We start from the raw sequence: 20,260 nt of genomic DNA on the forward strand, positions 1-20,260 counted from the left end.
TGTCAAGAAGGCCTACAAGGTTAAGCCAGTCTCTTCACTGTTCCTGCTCCCGACTCCTTCATGGGTGATGCTCGTTCTAGTGGTTTTGCTCCCGCTCGTCATCATGATGTCCCGGCTATGAGGAAGCAAGTGACCCGGCTTAGTTGGTTCCAGCGCCATATCCTTTGCATGAACATTGAGATCCATAAGGAGAACTATGCAGCTAGCCGAGAGCGCTCTGAGATTAAGCATACTCAGGCGGTTATTCTTCACAAGCTTAGTGGTGATCAAGGACCCCCGCCTCGGCCTCCGGCTCACCGGGGTTACGGTGGTTGGCACTCAGCCACGAGTTCCATGGAGTGATCTTGATGATTGCCTTCAAAGGTCCAACACCTCTCGCCGCTCTCCGGATGCACCTGACACTGATGAGGAAGAAGAAGAAGAGGAAGTGCCATACGAGTCCGATGATGATGATGCCTCCGAGTGATTCTCTTGGGACGTGTAGCATCGCGCTTGTCCCCTTTTTGGCATCTCGATGCCAAAGGGGGAGAAGTGTTCTATTAGGATTCTCGGGGATTTGCATGGTTTGGGCACAAGCATATGCGTTTATCATTCTTATATTGCTTGTGTTTCCCTTTTAGTTGAACTATTTGGTTTGTTTGTGTGCCGTTCCAAACTATGTGCTATGTGGTGTGAGACATTGTTATGGTTTTCGGATTTCTATTTGTTGAGATCAAGGATATTACATTGTGTGTGATGCTATATCTCCGCATTATATACCTACACATGGGTATGATTTCTTGCTTCCTATCTCAACTTCATATGTATCAATGTCTTTTGTTAGAGCTCATGTTGGATATCTCTTGTGTTGAGGCACCATACTCCTATGTGTTGTGTATTTGTATTCAAATGCAAATTACTTATATGCACACATGTAGGGGGAGTGCCTCTATGTCTCGCCATCATGCTTGTCTCTATTGTGATTCCTTGGCAAATCCGTATATTGTCATCAAACACCAAAAAGGGGAGATTGAAAGAACATCTCTTGCATTATGTTTTGTGTGTTTGATGTCAATATATGTGATACACTAATGTTTGATTAAGTGGTACAGGGTTTACATAGTTTCATATTTGCGTGTGTTGGATTTGGTCGGTCTGTCAAAAGTTAACAGGAAAAGTATGGCCAGGCCGGATAATCCGGGCCGGATATTCTTGAAATATCCGGCCCCAGATTTTGGCTAAGTCTTCGAGGGAATGCAGCGCGATAGGGGGCCGGACATTTGCCCGGATAATGTCCCGGTATTGTACCAGGGCCGGATTATCCGGGCCGGATATTTTGGAAATATCCGGCCCCCTCGATTTTGGCTAAGGATCTGGAAGAAATGTGAATCGGTACATGGGCCGGATAATTGGCCGGACAATGTCACGCTTTTGTTCCGAAGGCCGGATTATCCGGGGGCGGATTATCCGGCCCCTACTTAGACCGGATTATCCGCCCCCGGAAGCAACAACGGCTCAATTTCGAGAGGGGTATAAATACCCCCTTCTTCTACCTTGGTTGCTTGCTCAATCATTACACAAGAAATCTGCCAAGCCACCTCCATTAGAGCCACCTCAAGAAAGTCAAGATTTGCAAGATCTCCTTCCTCCCCCAACCAAAGCTCTTGACCTTTGGGGATTCGAAGCAGAAGACACCGATCTACATCCTCACCGAAGCGTTCTTCATTTCCCCCTCTCTTGTTTGAGGGATCTCATGCTAGTGTTCCTATTCGGTTCCCTAGTTGATTTGTTGTTGATGTGTTGTTGTTGATTGTTGTATTGTTACAGATTTGGGAGCCTCCAATTTGGTTGTGGATGTGTGCCCCAAGAACTTTGTAAAGGCCCGGTTTCCGCCTCGAGGAAATCCCTTAGTGGAAGTGGGCTAGGCCTTCGTGGCGTTGCTCACAGGAGATCTGAGTGAAGCCTTCGTGGCTGTTGGTTTGGCTTGCGTAGCAACCACACTCCTCCAAACGTAGACGTACCTTCTTGCAAAGGAAGGGAATTACGGGAATCATCTCCGTGTCATCGCGTGCTCCACTCTCGGTTACCTCTATCCCACTCTATCTACTATTGCGTAGCTATACCTTGCTTAGTTGATATCCTTGTCATATAGGTAAATTCACTTAGTTGCATATCTAGAGAATTTACCTTTTTGTGTCAAGCCTAAATTGAAAAAGAACTAAAAATTGGTTAGCACCTATTCACCCCCCCCTCTAGGTGCGGCATACGATCCTTTCAAGATGGCGCCACTGCCTTCCTTTTTAGGGTTTGTGTTCTTCTAGTGGCTTGCGGCTTTCACGTTTTGCAGCTTCTTCCGGCCGGCCTTGGTGGCGAGGGGAGGAGGCGGTTCGACGTGGCGACGCCAAAATCGGCCAGATGGTCGGGAGAAAGACCCTTCTTCCTCCTTGTCGGTATGATTTGCTCCTCGCTGTTCTTCTTCTTCCTCGGCACCGATGCTCGGAGGGAGTTCCTGGTTTGCCCGGGCGGATGGCCCGGCCGCGGTCGCTGGACCGGTCGGTTGACTCGAGTTCCCTTCCTTCCGGAAGGGACACTTTTCGCGGTACTCAAAGCCAAAGATGGCGACGGCTGCTGCAGGCGTATTGGATTGGTGTCCATGCCTTCTCGGCGCTAGTGTCAAGGAAGGAGGAAGCAGCGTGGTGGCAATTACACCGTGGTTGAAGATGATGACCTGCTTGCGCTTGGTTGTAGTTCTTTCTGCTGCAGGGGTCTTCTCTCAAGTTTATGGGATGATGACAACAGGGCTCCGGAGATCTTCATGGGTTATGGTGATCTTAGGGTGTTCTAGGTGTTCTTGGTCCTTTGTGTTTGTGTTTCTCCGTTCTTGTAAGGATCAACAAATTTGTATCTTTCCGTGATATGAATGCAGAGAAATTCTCAAAAAAAAAAATTACCATGGACCGACTCCGACAAATGACGCGTGGCCCTAGTTATACGTGTATGTCTCTCGGCCAGCGTCTTGACAGTGTACGTCTACATACATCGCCTCACATCGTCCTCGGCAGTTTCTCGATTACCTAATTTCCGACGACACGGCGGCGCGATCGTCTAATCTCCAGCGGTGCAGCGCCTCGTCCCACGCACAGCAGCTGCTGCCCTATCAGGCCGCCGAGCAGGTGCTGCAAATTTGTTCTCATTTCTCAACCCTGAGTCCTCGAACCGATACGATGCAAGGATTTATGATGCCCTCAGATCACCCCAGCTCCTGGTTTACATGCAGTGCGTACCTGTACAGAATACGTCTGAGGTTCTCTTCTCAAGCCTCCAAGCTTCGAAGTTCGAGTTTGCTTCTCAAACTTTTCGAAGAAGAAGTAATCTGAGATTTGTACACAACACAACATTGGAGATGGAAAAAGGTATCTGTGAGAATCAATCCCCTAAGATAGAAAAAAATCGGGAAAAACTTGGCTTGTGCTTAGGTTCTGTCGGGTTTGTTTCGGGTGGGTTATTTTCGGCCCGTTATCTGTTTTGGGCCGTGGTCGTTGCTGGTCTGTGTTTGGTTGTCTCTTATTCTTGTCTGAAGCTTCGCTGGACGGCGTCGAGTTCGGCGACAGCTGCAGTGCTTCGGCGATGGCAGGAGTTCATTGGCGACGGCGGAAGGGCGTCTGCGACTGGGCGAGGTCATCGGCGACTGCGGGATTTGCTCGAGTACTACTAGAGGTCGTCGGCTATTGCGGGAGGTCGTTGGCTTCAGCGGGACTACGTCGTCGACTGGGGAAGTTGTTGGCGACAGCAGGATTGCATCGACTGCCGGAGGTTGTCAGCTACTGCGGGAGGCATGAGGATATGGTGTGGTATATGCCCCATCTTTTCCAGCATTCTTCATGTTACTTCCGGTCAGATCTCTGCGTAGAATGGGATTTGTCCTCTGTTAGATCTTTCCATGGATTTGGATTTTGTTGTGAGATATATGTTGTTCTTGTTGGGAATTCCCTTCATGTGATGCTAGAGCTGAACGGTTTCTTGATGCATAGGGTGCAAAAGTTGTTGCTATACGTTGTTTTTTTTCCATCTTGTTTTAGTAGCAAGGAGTTGTTGCTATACAGTTGGAGATTTAGAGGCTTTGTTGATGCTTGTAAGGATTTATTGTGAGATCTGTATTTATAGTAGATGGTTGTCCTTAATTTCCATGGCAAGGATTTTTGTCGTACCTCCTGGTGGTGATGTAAGGATTTATGGCAAGGATTCCCATAGGTAGCATGTTTATAACCCTTCTTTTACCAGTTGTCAATTGTGATACATTTCATAGTATGAGACCTAGTGTACTAAGCTGAAGATGCAGTCACACATGTAATTGGGCTGTCAACCAAGTTGAAGTGTTTGGTGACTTTAGTGAGTAGTATGATGATTCTCATATGTTTGTATCATGCAATAGGATCATTCAGTTGTAAATATGAATCGTTCTACTTTTGGAGGAATAGGTTTTTTAAGAAGCTTGACATGTGGCAATATGATTTTTTGTACACCATACTCCTAGTTAGGAGAGCAATTGAATTTTAAAGGAGTGGTAAAAGATGCACTACCAGTACAACCGCTGATATGATTTTATTGTTTGTAGGCACTTTTTAGGAGTGTCTCATATGTATTGTGTTGTTCTTCGCTGTGCTTCAAATGATTTTTTTATGTTGTGCTCCGGTGTGCTTCATAAAGTTTTGTAGATGATGATACTCTCTGATATGTGTATAGAGTTTTTATGTTGATTTTCACGTGATGTATCATTATTATTTCAGTTGTATTATGGCGGGCAAGAACATATCTGGTGCTAGCAGTAGCTCTAAAATCCTCATACCTCATGATTGTGATCCTGTATATGCTACTACCTCCGTTTCAAGGAATAAGGCACAGGCGTATTCCAAGACGAACTTTGACCATAAAAATTGAGCAACAAAATCTTAATTATATTATATGTATATAGTATCGCTGGATTCATATTGAAAAATACTTTTTAATACTAATTTCATACAAACAATCTTTATCTTTTTGAAGTAATTCTTGGTCAAACAAAAAGCTCGTAAAACGAGGGCGCCTTATTCCTTGAAACGGATGTAGTATGAACTTAGTTGAAATGGACACGATTGAAACTAGAGGTTTTGTTCTACCTTTTTTACTTCTTTTTTTGGTTTATGTCAATTATATTTTTATAAAAAACATTTTGTTGGAATGACTACATTTTTTTGTTTTCCTATAGGTCCTCGTTCCATGGCTTTGAATTGTGTGACAGTGCATGTGTTTTTGCAAACTTGATGAAGTTGAACTTCGAGCATACTACCTTTCTTGTGCATCAAACGAATTTGCTCTCCATCCCTGTCATGGACTCATCAGTTTTTTCTTTTTGAACAAGGAAAGGGCCTAGAAGGCCCCAGAGAGATCATTTCATTACACGTGGTGGGTACAAAATTACAAAAAGGACCTCTGGCATCTCTTGCACCGATAAACCAGTATTTGAGGAAAGGTCCTCCAAATTTGCAAAAAGAACCCCGAGACAAAAAAATAAGAAAGCAATCGGGTCCCTGAGCTCCTCCACCACCAACCGTCGCGACCTCGAGACGTTGCCGTCGAGATACGATGCCGATGCGCTCGATAGCATACTTCCGGCGATGCTGCTGATCCGCCGGCCGCTTCTCCTCCACCGGGGACGAACCACTTGGCAGCGGAGAGACGACGAGCTCCGACGAACAGAGCGAAGAAGAGCCTCCGTCTTGGAGGTTGCAGATGGGCCGCCTTGCCGGCCAAAGATCGTGTCGCCGACGAGGAGCGACGCGTGTTCCGCACAGACGAACTTCGGAGATGAAACTCCATAGCACCCAGCAGGCAGGCGCTGATGAGTAGGGTCCCAGCTCGTCGAACCACCACCTCTCCTCTCGTGAGCCAGAGAAGAAGGGAGCGACGGGTTGGAGCAGGTACTACACCAACAAAGAGAGCAGGAACCCTCCACCAGAGACAAAACCAGGCAGCCTCTCTCCAGCTCCTCCTCGCCACCATGGCCGGCCAGGAGAGAAGAAAAAGCAAACCAAACAGCACCCGGGAGCCTCTCCTCCTCGCCACCATGGCCGGCCAGGAAGGCTTTACCTGCGCTGAGATCCAGGGGGAAGAAGCACTCTTGACCACCAGATTATTGGGGAAGACGTTGCTGCTCTTCATCTCTCCTCCCTCCAGCCATCGGAGCAGAGGAAGAAGGGGAAGCAGCCCTAGCTTGGCCCAGATCCGGCGGCGGAGATCTCAGCCATCGTCTTCTCTACGGAGAGAGCCCCCAAACGGCGGCATACAGCCACAAAACCACCAGAAAACAACCTAAACTACTCCGGCGCACCACCTCCACCGTCTCCGGCCGGCTATTCCGGCGGAGAGGCTTCGGATCGGCCCGGCCGAGGAAGAGAGGCTAGCAGTTACTGTGGAGCGGTGAGAGCTGGTGTGGGGGGAAATGAGAGACGTCATGGACTCATCAGTTGTTGGGAAGTTCGAAATGAAACGCAATGGCAGGCATTCATAAACAGAGTATTCGATGTTATAATATCGTACTTCATTTTTCTTATACTAATAAAAAATATTTCGTTAAAAAAATCGGTAACACCACATCGAGCACCACAGTTGTACACGATTCTTTAATCATCTCCCACTGCTGTATCATCAATCAACTTAGTAATCGCCCCAAAGGTTAAACAATTCAGCCAAAAATCTCCAAAAACTGAGTTTGTTTTGTCATAGTACAGCTATCCAGAAGGGATACAATTCTGAACAGAAAAAAAATCGTACGGAAACAAGCATAATGAGCGTGTACTGAAGCAGCTGCAAAGTAAAAGCAACATACAAAAGCAGAAGTTGAACAATAGAGTAAAAATGAACTAAATAGCAGAACAGAGATTGCAGATAATAATATAGAAATAGCTAAACATAGAGGGTAACAATAACGACGAACTGTTCCAGAAAGTAGCACAATATAGCTAACCGCGCGCTTACTGTTTGGTTAGCCAAAAGACAAAACCGATACAACTAACGTGCCAAAACCATCCAACAGCAGTCAAGAAGACACTAAATGTAAACTAGGCGGTGCTGCAGGTGCAGAAGACTGCCGTGGAGCTTAGTCGACCTCCTCCATCTTGCTCTCACCAGCATCGTCCTCCAGGGGAGGCATGTCGGTGTCGTTCTCAGTGGCCTCCTCGTCCTCGTCAATGCTCAGACCAAGCTTGAGCATGCGGTGGATCCTGGTGCCGAAGGTGTTGGGGTCTTCCAGGCTGAAGCCGGAGGTGAGCAGGGAGGTCTCGAAGAGAAGCATCACCAGGTCCTTGACAGACTTGTCATTCTTGTCAGCATCGGCGCGCTTGCGGAGCTCGTCCATGATGGCGTTCTCAGGGTTAATCTCCATGGTCTTCTTGCTGGACATGTAGCCAGCCATGCTCGAGTCCCTCAGGGCCTGGGCCTTCATGATCCTCTCCATGTTGGCGGTCCAACCATACTCACCTGTCACAAGGCAGCAAGGCGAGTCCACAACACGGTCAGAGACGATAACCTTCTCAACCTTGTCACCGAGCACCTCCTTGATGACCTTGCAGAGCCCCTCAAACTTCTCCTTGAGCTCCTCCTGCTTCTTCTTCTCATCCTCGCTCTCATCAAGCTTGAGGCCCTCCTTGGTGGCAGAAACAAGCTTCTTGCCCTCAAACTCCTTCAGCTGACCAATGGCATACTCATCAATGGCGTCAACCATGTAGATGACCTCATAGCCCTTCTTCCTAAGCTTCTCAAGGAAGGGAGAGTTCTCAACTGCCTTCTTGCTCTCACCAGTGATGTAGTAGATCTCGCTCTGACCCTCCTTCATCCTGGTGACGTAGTCCTTGAGGCTGGTGAGCTCATCACCGCTCTTGGTAGAGTGGTACCTCAGAAGCTCAGCAATCTTGGTCCTGTTCTGGGAGTCCTCATGGATTCCGAGCTTGAGGTTCTTGGAGAAGGCCTCGTAGAACTTGTTGTAGTCCTCCTTGTTCTCAGCAATCTCAAAGAAGAGCTCAATGCACTTCTTGACAAGGTTCTTCCTGATCACCTTGAGGATCTTGTTCTGCTGGAGAGTCTCACGGGAGATGTTGAGGGGAAGGTCCTCAGAGTCAACAATACCCTTGACAAAGCTCAGGTACTCAGGGATCAGCTCTTCACAGTTGTCCATGATGAAGACACGGCGCACGTACAGCTTGATGTTGTTGGCCTTCTTCTTGTTGTCGAAGAGGTCGAAGGGGGCCCTCTTGGGCACAAACAGGACAGCCTTGAACTCGAGCTGACCCTCCACAGAGAAGTGCTTGACAGCCAAATGCTCCTCCCAGTCATTGGTCAAGCTCTTGTAGAAAGCAGCATACTCTTCCTTGTTGATCTCCTCTGGCTTCCTCATCCAGATAGGCTTCTGCTTGTTGACCAAGGACCACTCATGTGAGACTTCCTTGATCTTCTTCTTCTTCTTTTCCTTTTCCTCCTTCTCCTCATCAACATCCTCAACCTTGCCCTCCTCAGTATCCTTCTTTTCCTCCTCATCCTCATCATCAGAAATTTCCTTCTCAGTGGTCTTCTCAGTCCACAGGGAGATTGGGTAGCTGATAAACTCGGAATGCTTCTTGATCAGATCCTTGATACGGCGCTCCTCAAGGTACTCCATCTGAAAGTATATGTTGCTATATCAGAACAAGAACAGAACAAAAAATAGATACCCAAGCCAGTACAGCACTCATCATGAGAACAGGAAGAAATCAAATGAATTTATGAAGCAGAAATCGTTGAGACATGCAGAAACAAAATTTTGAAAACTGACAAAATGAAGAATGTTCCATCTAGTTATGTAGACTACAACAACCCATGATTTTAAGCAATTGGTAAATGTGCACAGCAATTATAGGTCAACTAGAAATTCGATAGCAAGAATAACTGATTGCTACAGAAGTTACAAAAACAGAATTAGCTGTTGATGAATTATGCTAAAAAGTAACAGTATACCAGAGCATATAACCAACTCAATAAAATATGTAATAAATACAACGTAATATGGGGGTTCTACTACAAGTTGAAAACCAGTTATGACAAACTACATTACTTTTGCCAAGTCAAGTTGGATGTGTCTTTAATTCAAACACAGATCCAAACAGCATTGGCATTTCTTAGCCTGGCAGAGCTCAGACTGTGGTTAAGGGATGTCAAAATCCTAAAATAAGTAATAGATTAGTCTAGTAAGGTAAAAATCTACTACTAATAGGGTCAAAAGTTGTGTATGCATTGTTGCTAAACAAATTTTGTGATGTCACCACTATCTTAGGTACTACTATTCCACAACTGAAAGAGACTATTCCACAAATAAGTTACTTATTGAACAAGTGCTACATTCAGAATACCATTGCAGTCAGCTCAGATTACACGAAGCTAAACACCTTTAATTTGGGACGATTATATCCTTGGATGCAGTGACAACAAGCATTCTCTAACATAATGAAAAAACAGGGATATATACACCCAGCTAGAATCTACCAGCACAAATGCATACTGATCAGATCAAGCATAATCAAATCTAAAGCTGTTTAATGTAGCAGTTAAACTACGCATAAACATCACATCAAAGGATGGATAGTACACGTCAATCAGAATATGGAAGCAGGCATTGAGACTTGATACCTGGTCGTCCTTGAGGTAGAGGACCATCTTGGTACCCCTGCCGAGCTGCTCCCCAGTGGTATCCCGGGCAACGGTGAAGGACCCACCAGCCTGCGACTCCCAGATGTACTGCTCGTCGTCGTTGTGCTTGGTGGTGACGACGACCCTCTCGGCCACGAGGTAGGCGGAGTAGAAGCCCACGCCGAACTGGCCAATCATGGACACGTCGGCGCCGGCGGCGAGCGCCTCCATGAACTCCTTGGTGCCGGACCTGGCGATGGTGCCGAGGTTGTTGACGAGGTCCGACTTGGTCATGCCGATGCCGCTGTCGATGATGGTGAGCGTGCTGCTGGCCTTGTCGGGCACGATGTGGATGAAGAGCTCCGGCTGCGCGTCCAGCTTGCTCTTGTCCGTGAGGCTCTCGAACCTGATCTTGTCCAGCGCCTGCGGAAATCACACGGGTAGAGTCAGCCCAGGAACGCAGATCTGCCGAGGCCGCGGGTCAACGGATCTAGCTCGGTAGATGCGAAAATCTAGTGTAGATAGAAGTAGGAAGCCTAGGGCGGGATCAGATGGCATCGAGCTCGCGGATCACGGGTAGAGAGAGGGGAGGGGGGATTTGAGGGGCGCTTACATCGGATGAGTTGGAGATGAGCTCGCGGAGGAAGATCTCCTTGTTGGAGTAGAAGGTGTTGATGATGAGGGAGAGGAGCTGGTTGATCTCGGCCTGGAAGGCGAAGGTCTCGGTCTCGGACGCCATGGCTGCGGTCCTGAGCTGCTCGGCTCGAGGGGGAGGAGAAGCGTGCAGGAGGCGGCTAGGGTTAGGGAGGGGTTTTGAGAGGACGAGCGATTGTGCGGGGTGGGAGCCTATTTATGTGGGTCGAGCGACTGGTTCTCGAAGGTTCTACATGGGCCGCGAAGCCGGCGAGGCCGGCGCGGGCACGTTGACGAGTCGGTGCGGGCAGTTGCTGGTGGGCTTCGCGGTGAGTTTTGGGATGGTGATCGGCCTTTGGGTCGTTCGTGGCCCACCGGGACTGGGCGTTTCCATTGCGGTGTGGATGAAAGAGACCCGTTTGGTATCTTTGAATTTGGAATGCAATGCAAGAAAGACAAAGGAGTCTACTAGGTAGTTTCCAAACCAATATGTGATGTGTTCCTGCCAAATACAACCCTACGTGGTGGAGGTGGCATGTTTGGTTCATGCCCTGTTTAACCCCACCAAATGTTGTCAAGATTTGCCTTGTTAATTTTTGGATAACAGATCCTGCGTCCACACTTAGATCAACTATTGGGTAGTTCAGTATACTTTTGCCCTATGTTTGGTTCAAGCTACCTTTTTTTTTTTTGGCAAGGCTAGCTTGGGCAATGAACGAAAACTACTCAGGATTCCTTAGCCAAAAAATTGGCAACATTTTTGCCAACATCTAGTATGGCTAAAGAGGACATTAACCAAACATGTCTTATGGTTCTCGAAACAGTCTTTCGTCCTGCTTAAACATGCCCCATTGTAGCAACGAAAAAAAAAATACAGAGTATCAAGTTTTTGGCACCTTGTTTATTCCTACCCTACCTGGCCCTCCATGCAAAAGCAAAATCTGCAACACGTGAGCCGTCTTTTTTTCTCCAACTCCCTTGCTTGTGAACGAAGCATCACAACGATCCCATGCTACCTACCCCCACAAGACCATGTTTCAGCCGTAATATCACGATCGAACAGTTTACTGCTGGGACGGTGTAAAGCCGAACAGATTGACAGCACTTTATCTACTACAGTACGAATAAAACATCAAAAGTACTGCCGATTGGCTGAAAGACGCTAAAATTCGTACCGCTCCATCGTACCGCAGAGAAGTAGTGGGCAATGCCTCAAACCACCAACACAGTCAACTCAGATGAACCCGTGCAATTACATAAGACGGCAAAATGGAAGAACAAAATTTCACGCCAACTCTATACTTACAAAGGAAGCAAAATACCTAGTAGTAAATTCAGCGTATGATACTCTTTACTAACACATGCATGCTGAACTATCCTAATGTCTCCATACACTACTCTGCTATGCCTCTTGGTCTAATATGTGGCAGTCTCACCAACTCTGAGAGCTTCTTTCTGCAAATCCATCGAAAACTGGTCACCTTGTGCTTGCAGTCATTAGCTATAGTTCTCCACTCGCAGGTATCCCTAACGCTTCACCTGTTTTTTACCCAGAACAATAGTCACTCCGCAAGGAATACTCAAGCTTATAAAAAGGGCAATCTAAATGTGCAGAGAAGCCGAGCACGGAAAGAATCGAGATAAAGTGAGCCAGTTGTCATGTTTTTGCCTCTTCATGAGGGAAAGCATCTTGTTGTCACCTGAGTACAACTGGTTTCAGGCAAATATTACATGTGGGTATTAAAATTATATGGTGAAAACGGATTTCAGAAATCACGTGAAAATCGTGTGTAAAACTTCCAAAGAAAACCTCAAATAATGTGAGTTTCAGGGAGGCGCATGCATGTTCTATGCCGACGCAAGGATCAAATTCAGTATCATTTCCAACATACCACTGAGCATTTAATTTCTGTACCTCGCAAATGAGATTGAATTTGATCCTTAAATATTGCATGGACATAAAACATACTCTTCCGCATTATAAAAATTATATGGAGATTTATTTTAAAATTTCACGGACCAATTTTACAGGTTGCGAATTTAGGCACATTTTCACTTGACATTTCTTTACGAAAAGGAATGAAAACCAAGGACATGTCTCTTACCAGAATCATCATCAACATCGTCGTCGTCGTCATCATCATCATCCTCATGTTGAGAGGTAAAAATGGGAGTGAGATAGTTCCTGTCCAATAAAGCAAAAGAGGAAGTGCTGCAGGACAAAAGGAAAAGTTGATTAGAAAAGTTCCTGCTTTATTGCAACAGACAAAAATATTAGAGAAGGTTATCAACACAAAAACACCACGAATAATGCATATCAGCAACTTCTGATGATTCTGTAAGAAAGAACTCATGTGACGTTATATTGGATAGCCAAATTATTTCAAACCACTTCAGCCAAGAAGTAATGACGGATTGCCAGTTGGCAAAACTTTCTACCCAACTCCCTGAAGAAGAAAGCAAGTTCAACAGATAGCACAGTTTCAAGATCAGGTGTTAATTAGTGCACCTTCTCCGAAGTTCTCTGAGTTTCAGTTGAAATTTGCTCGGAGTAGATGTTCCTTCCTCATAACCAGCATTGCTCCCATCGAAGTTCTCCTGCATTTAGCAAGTAAGCTATCCATAAACATAAACCACCAGTACTTTCTTATGAAACAATAATCATCAACCGCTAGTAATACTCAGGATTTGAGATAATAGCAGTGAAATATACAAGGATAAGTACAAGTGAACAGTGGAAGTGCATCTCACATTCGATGATCCAGCTACAACTGCCAAAATGGACTCAGCTGCACTTTAGAGACCACCATTTTTGTGGGAACAAATAGCAGGCTATGAACTGATCTGATAGGGAGTACAAATTGTTTCTTTATTTTTAGTACCATTTGACTCTAAGGATGTGAACTTACGATATCACAGCAAAAAGAACAAAAATATTCTTGTAGGAACTAAATGGCCATATACAGAGAAACGTGATATTTGATTTTTTAAAAGGAACATTAACCCCGGCGCAATTTGAACGATATATATAGGCACTCAGCAGTCAGCACCCAACTATCTGTTGCTGTTGAACACTACAAACGCACTTGCCTCATACGGATGTCGATAACGGTTACTGTCCCCAACTACTTGTAGGGATTCAAGCATTGTTCCAGTTGAGCCTCCAATCAAAAGTACCTGAGATGTGAGATGTTGCAGAGAGAAAGTCATTTCGGAAGCTTTAGGGAAATCCTAAAGAACTACATGCAACAACTTACAGTGAGAACGACAATAGATGTGGTAGCGGTGAAAATTGTCTCGCCGTGTCCTTCAGGAAGATCATGAACTGACTGAAGAGCAAGGGCAAACGCCATAGCTCCTCTGAGTCCTGAGAAGGAAGGATCAATATCTAGTACCTCAAACATGAAGTTATTTATTTGATGAGCATTATTATTTATCTAATGAGCATGTTTAGCGGTATACATACCACTATACCAGAGGGCCACCTGATATTGCCTAGGTATTTGGGAATGAGGTGGTCGTGCCAAATTTAATATGTATGCACAAGAGAAGACATTTGCAGCCCTTCAAACACAGGAGAGAAAACTAGTTAGGTGTCAAACAATCTGAATGTGTTCAATAATGGAATACATTCTAATCTCAAAACATTCAGCAACCAAGTTTGACACGTCACACACCCACCAAACAAGGAAATAATATATAGATCAGTTCATTAGATTATACCTTGCAACTAATATGAATACCTGCATTAGTTGACAAAAGAGAAAAAAAGAAGTTAAGGAAACAATAATAATAAAGGGATTTTAACATATTGGTGCAGAACAAAAGAAGGATACAATTGAGAAAAATATGAATCCAATATGAGACCAGCTTTGACGTTCCATTGCAATATCGAACCCCATGTATATGAATCTGTTTAGAAGAATAATCACCAGCTTATTAACTAAATTAGTTAAGTTAAACATGTCACAATTAGAATCTGACTTACATGAATGCTTCTGCTAGTGATGAAAGCAAATGGAAAAAACGAGCGGTAAAACGCTGAGAATCTTCTGATAAGTTATAGAATGTATATCTCTTCATTACCTGAAATAAAACTTTAATTTCATGTTACAATGTATCTTCTTTGTTCAAGGATTTATGATTTATGATTTTGCGTGTCGCAGTCGCTGTAGAAATTCTGTAACTAAGTTTAACTCCACGTTACAAAAGAAATACAAGGCAGCGTTCTCAAAACTAAAACTTACAATCCCGGTAAAGAGAATAGAAACAATGCCAGACAAGCCAAGGCCTTCAGCTAACATGTACCTAACACAAACGGCAGTTACTAATAGTAATGTGTGAATGAAACGAAACATTGAAACATAGTTCTAATTAGATAGGCTTAAGACTTACGAGAAGTAAGGGAAAAGCACAAACAAGCAACTCTCCAGATTATGAAGGCTGCAAATGAAAATTAAGAAATTTAGTTGCTTTTACGCTAAATCTAGTTTTGGAAAAATTAGATGTGTTAGATCTTACTTCTCGACACCAAGTTCTGCGTACTTGAAGAGGTTTGATAGAATTAAGGAGTTCATGCATGCATGGCTAGACAACACGATACAAATGAGAACAAGAAATATCTACCAATGTTCAGATCTATAATGTTATGTATGGAACAACAGATTTTATACTCTCTACTGGTTGATAATTTACAGAATATATGAGCTTTTACTTTTCCTTCTAGACCCAGAAAGATTATTATCGTAGCACATGTTGATACAAAGTGTTCTAACTGATGGTCCTACAGAAATATCTCTATTTTGGATATTTAAGGAAGTCCTACACTTCAACTTGGTCGATGTAATCCAGGTTATGGCCTTTTGTATTTTCCAACAACTTGCGCATTTTTGTTCATTATAGGTGTAACATTTCAAGGTAATCTTAGGAGAAAAAAATGCTGATCATTCTGAGTTACACTCAGAAACAAGAGAAAACAGTCCAGATGCCTGCAGACTCATATGCCATATTGCTGTATTTACAATGTTACTTAACTTTCCAGATGGGTTACTAATTTGAATCACATTACTTTCATGAATCACATTAACGAAGCAATGACAACGTTCTTAAAAGTTAGATTCCTGCTAACTGAACAAAAGGCAATGTAGAGGATATGAGAGCAGAGATAAGCCCAACTCCGATTCCTGCATAAAAAAGTGAGTCGAAATATGAAATGTAGAATAACAGATTAAAGTTTGCATAGTCATAAGGAAAAGCAAGAGAGTAATCTGATTGACGAAGAAAATACTAAAGTCTACTGGAATCTGTTCCACGCATGAGTAGATTTGACGAACTAGAATTGCATTACCTGATGACATTGAACCAACAAAGTTCTCAAGAAACCTCAAGATGACTACGACAAAATTCTGATCGGGAGAATTCGTCCTCATAGATGCCATGGTCCTGAATCAATAAGGTACTTAGAGCAGGATTATGAAAGGAAGCACATAACTGAAATCTTAGTAATAACATCCTCACCTGTACAAGGATATAGCCACCTTAATTGTCACACCATAGGTACATACCAAGCAATAAGTGATCATCACTAGAAAACATTTAAAAATATGTAAGTAGAAAAATTATACATACAGCATCATTTAGAACAGATTCTCCAAAAACAAGAGCATAGAGGTTCACATCGGTGCCGAGTTCCTGTAATTCCATGAATAATATGTAAATCATTTCTTTTGAGAAACAGTAACTAAACTTGCACATGTTAGTATAAGAAGAGATGGCATAAACCTGAAATATAGACAGCACAGTTACAGGATCTGTTGCTGACACAAGAGCACCAAACATCATACATTCAACCAGAGGCAACCTATAGATGATATATAGTAACCCAGCAAGATAGCTGCAACAAAGGTAAACCACGTTAGATGCTTATTAACAAAGGGAAATATGCAAAGAGGCAATAGAAAATGGTTTCTTACACGAGAAGCCCCGTAACTATGGAAGCAATGAAGGTTCCCAGGATTGCGAAAGTTATGATAGCACCAAAGTTTGAAAAAAATGGTTTCTGCCAGAAACAAATTTTGACATGATTAGGTGTGAGCCTGCACTGATGGAACATTAAGGAACTACGGGCCTTAATAATTCAGCACTTACTGGTGCTAAGTTAAATCCCGACTGAGTAAGGTGCAGTCAAGTAAAACATGTCAAACTTCCCAAAAAATAATTTAGAAACAAAATTGACATAGTAAAGGATATAATATAATTGGAGGAAGTAAAAAGAGAAGGAAGAAGTCCTCCCGAAAATTGAACCATCTCCTGAATTAACATAGGAAGTAGACAAACATCAAAGATTGAACAGAATAATGATAATTTACAGGATAATTTTCTCAATCGGGACAAAGCATAAAGAGAGTGAGAACATACCTAGTACTTTTCTGCGTGTTTGATATGTTAGCAAATCCTCCAACAATCATCCCTGATAAAAAATATTAAACAATTACAGAACAATGGTATAATTATATAATATTCAATGTACCTCTGAAAACTAGTATGACAAATCACCACTTTGGTTCTAGATACTCTAGTACACTAGTAATATGTGTGATTTGTATGTGTCGGTATTATAACTTCAAATATAGTTTACTCTCTACAGAAAGCCATTCATAGGTTTACTACATAAATACTTTTTGCCGGAGTACTTTTATACAAGTTCCACGTAGTTTCATATACAGCCAACAGACCTTGTTTCAGCAATTAAACTAAAATCGTGGAAGAGAGGTTTTAGTTCTTTCTTTTAGGTACTTGTTTCAGCAAAATTACAAAAAGAAGATTCTTGGACCAGGGCCTCTTGCCGGCGGGAGGTTTTCGTTATTTCTTATAGGTATTTGCAGTGTCTTCTTCAAGATGGTGAGGCGGCGGTTACATTAATAAGGTCCTCCGCGCTCTATCCCCGTTTTGGCGGTGTGCGTAGCGCCAGCGGAGGTTGTGTGGAGTTGTCTTCGGATCCGGTCATTTTTCGTGTTAGTTGGTGTTGTTGCAAGTCGACTCTTCCGATCTATGGTTCTCATCTTTGGCGATTGTTGCTGCTATGGTGTGCTAATCCTTTGGGGTCTTAGCACGACGACTTCCCGTCTGTCTACTACAACAAGCTCTACTACGTCCTTGGCTGCTCCACTGAGGGAGGGGTGAAGACAGCGGCGTGCCTTTGGCTCGCTCTAGTGCATGTAGTCTTTGCTAGGTGGTTCAAGAATCTTTTTGTAATTTGTTTTACTTTTAAAGCTCTTTTGTACTATTGTTGATGATTATCAATAGATCGGTGGATTTTTGGCAAAAAAAAAAGGGTAGGGCAACTCAAAGAGAGAGCAAGGTAAAGAAGATCTAATATCAACTACTAGAATGCATCTGTGTTACCAGAAACTGTAATACGCCCTCTGATCCACATTGTAATTCCACTTAGAATTTTTAACTACAACCAAAGTCCTTGTAGACACCAAATGAACTGTTGCGCATGTCATTCTCGAAAAAAAAAGTGTTGCTCATGTTGTTCCTATTTGGCCCCTCATTAATTTCATCAAGAATTGAGCCTATGACTAGTATTTATTGTACTTGGGAGGAAAATGAAGAGGTTGCAGAAATAACTTAAGGGTAGCATTAATACTTAGTTCAGAAGGGCCTAGAAATTGTAGGGAGTACATACACATTCTAACAAAAGATGAAATCACATTACACTTATACCCAGCAAGGCTGTAAACCGAGCTGGACTGCCACAGTTCTCAAACATTATCAGATAGAAAACCATTGTACACATTTTCTACGCACAAGTTATGCATTTACAAACTACTAGTCTACTACCTCTGTACCGGATTATAATATCAGCAGTGAAGGCCATTCCAGCAGGCCAGAACGTCTTGTAATTCGGTACAGAGGGAGTAAAGGCTTGAAATTAATGTGAATCATGTTGAATGTAGAATGAAGACATTATGTAACATTTGCAGTGATCTAGTTTCTAAGGTAAGTGGAAATTATCAACAGTGAGTGGTAACCCAACGAGTGACCCAAATAATGGATAGCTAACATAACCCAAATGGGACATCACTCGTCGTATATCTGAATAAATCAGGAGGGACACCAATTACAACCAACTGAACCACACACTCACACACACTCACTGACAGCACTGAAAATGAACACTGTTAGAAGTACGACAGTAGCGCGTGCAGAATGCATATTTTAATTTGATCATCCGGTTCACGCACTCGAAGGTGCAAACAAAACGCGCGCACGCAGTTGTTCCTCGCAAAGTCGCAACCATATACCATCACCGCCCGCCACTGAACACTTGAGCGATTCATATCGCGTCAGTAAACAACCCCAATTCCTGAACCAATCAGCTACCGCTCACCAACCAAATAAATGGCACGGGACCAGAACAGCAATTGTATCCACAACGATCTCGAAGACACCTAAAGCCGGCATTTCGAACTAGGAACCTCCGAGGATCGAGGGCGGAATGGATGGGTTGTCAGGGTATAGGGCACGTACCGATGAGGAGGGACGCGCTGGCCTCGGGCAGGTAGTAGAACTTGCGGCGGCGGAGAAGGTGGCCGAGCACGAAGGAGAGCACGAGCATGGATATCTGCAGCAGGATCCCGACCCCCGCCGCCTGCTGCTCGTCCACCGCCCCGCCGCCGCCCAGGCCCAGCCCCGCGCCCGGATGCGGCGCCGCCGCGGAGAACGCCGCCGTCTCCATTCGCTCCGATCGCGGCGCAAGCTCTCTCCCCGTCGTCTCCGACGCCTCGTTCGATTCGTTCTCCCGTGCGCGTTATGCGGGCGAGTGGCGTGGCGACGCCTCTCCTCCCGTTGCGGACTCGAGACAGAGTGCTCTGCTGGTTGCCGCGGTGTTGCGGAAATGGACGGCTCCGGATGCGTTCGCCCGTTGATCGGACGGGTAGGAAAGGCCGCACGGTCTGGAGTGTGAGGACCCACGAGGCATTGGGTGTGGGCCCTACAGTGCAGATTAGATAGACCTGGGAAAAAACGAGCCGTTGATCGAACTTTCACTCGACCTAGGCACTTGGGCTGAACTAGCACGATCATCACTGTTGGGCATTGGGTATTTGGGTATGGTCTGCTCGTCGTAAGGCAATTCATGAGGAAGTATTTCAGAGCCCGTTTTCCACTCACTTATTTGTGGAATCCTTTCTACGTGATCTTGAATGTGCTTCGGCGAGCAAGGTTAAAGCTCAACCTGCAACTCAGCGCATGCAGGTGAGGAGGTGGATTGCTTCTCCCCCCGGCGTCGCCAAAATCAATGTGGACGCAGCGGTGAAGAAGTCGGAAAAGGCTGGTGCAATTGCAACGGTTTGTCGATCGTCGGAAGGAGTCTACCTGGGTGCATCGGCGGTCCAGGTTCCATGCATGGATGACCCAGCGATTTTGGAGGCACTCGCTTGCCGAGAGGCTTTGGCTCTTGCAGCTGATCTCCATCTTTCACGAGTTAAAGTGGCTTCAGACTGTTTAGAGGTGATTAACAGTCTTGATGGAAATTACCTGGGAAAATTCAGCAGTGTACTTTGCGAGATTCGATCAAGATCAAGGGACTTCGGGGATGTGACGTTTGTGCATGAGCGAAGAACTGCTAATATGGAGGCTCACAGCTTAGCTCGGTCCTCTGTATCTCTTTCTACCGGTCGCCACATCTGGCTAATTAAACCGCCGAATGAGTTTTGCATACCTATGAACATTACTGATAAATAAAGTGGCGACTTATCCTCAAAAAAATATGAATTTATAGAAGAATTAGAGTGTTTTACAAGAAATTTTGGGATGTGGTTGATGGACGAGGTTAACCTCACAGGTACTGTAAGCACTAAATACCTGTGTGATACCTAAGGATTGGAACGAAATTGCTATAGTTTTAATCCCTAAGGTGAAAAGTCCGAAACTAGTTACACAGTTTCGG

General features: G+C 44.4%; 2 protein-coding genes across 2 annotated transcripts; both read right to left on the reverse strand.

Annotated features, from left to right (window-relative positions):
- Nucleotides 1-6,897: 6,897 nt before the first annotated feature.
- Nucleotides 6,898-10,480, reverse strand: LOC124653403 (heat shock protein 81-3). Its single transcript, XM_047192469.1, has 3 exons — nt 10,286-10,480; nt 9,673-10,095; nt 6,898-8,668 (listed from the first exon to the last, which is right to left on the reverse strand). The coding sequence occupies exons 1-3, from the start codon at nt 10,409-10,411 to the stop codon at nt 7,115-7,117; spliced, it is 2,103 nt and encodes a 700-aa protein (XP_047048425.1). The 5' UTR covers nt 10,412-10,480; the 3' UTR covers nt 6,898-7,114.
- Nucleotides 10,481-12,372: 1,892 nt separating this feature from the next.
- Nucleotides 12,373-19,048, reverse strand: LOC124656199 (sodium/hydrogen exchanger 6-like). The gene is made up of 21 exons (XM_047194987.1): nt 18,841-19,048; nt 16,723-16,774; nt 16,555-16,614; nt 16,453-16,477; nt 16,278-16,363; nt 16,087-16,198; nt 15,934-15,996; nt 15,823-15,842; nt 15,653-15,747; nt 15,460-15,488; nt 14,827-14,858; nt 14,701-14,748; nt 14,553-14,613; nt 14,294-14,391; nt 14,142-14,217; nt 14,029-14,048; nt 13,772-13,869; nt 13,563-13,672; nt 13,396-13,482; nt 12,815-12,903; nt 12,373-12,517 (listed from the first exon to the last, which is right to left on the reverse strand). The coding sequence occupies exons 1-21, from the start codon at nt 19,046-19,048 to the stop codon at nt 12,373-12,375; spliced, it is 1,614 nt and encodes a 537-aa protein (XP_047050943.1).
- Between the last annotated feature and the right edge of the window lie 1,212 nt (nt 19,049-20,260).

This window comes from Lolium rigidum, chromosome 5, assembly GCF_022539505.1.
Source record: "Lolium rigidum isolate FL_2022 chromosome 5, APGP_CSIRO_Lrig_0.1, whole genome shotgun sequence".
Lineage (NCBI taxonomy): Eukaryota > Viridiplantae > Streptophyta > Magnoliopsida > Poales > Poaceae > Lolium > Lolium rigidum.

Coding starts and splice junctions, on each gene's coding strand:
- LOC124656199 (XM_047194987.1), bottom strand. CDS start 19,048: ATGGAGACGGCGGCGTTCTCCGCGGCGGCGCCGCATCCGGGCGCGGGG. Junction 16,199..16,277: donor ATAGTTACGGGGCTTCTCGT/GTAAGAAACCAT, acceptor CCTTTGTTGCAG/CTATCTTGCTGGGTTACTAT. Junction 13,673..13,771: donor GGTGGCCCTCTGGTATAGTG/GTATGTATACCG, acceptor CTTCCTTCTCAG/GACTCAGAGGAGCTATGGCG.
- LOC124653403 (XM_047192469.1), bottom strand. CDS start 10,411: ATGGCGTCCGAGACCGAGACCTTCGCCTTCCAGGCCGAGATCAACCAG. Junction 10,096..10,285: donor TCATCTCCAACTCATCCGAT/GTAAGCGCCCCT, acceptor TGATTTCCGCAG/GCGCTGGACAAGATCAGGTT. Junction 8,669..9,672: donor TCTACCTCAAGGACGACCAG/GTATCAAGTCTC, acceptor ATATACTTTCAG/ATGGAGTACCTTGAGGAGCG.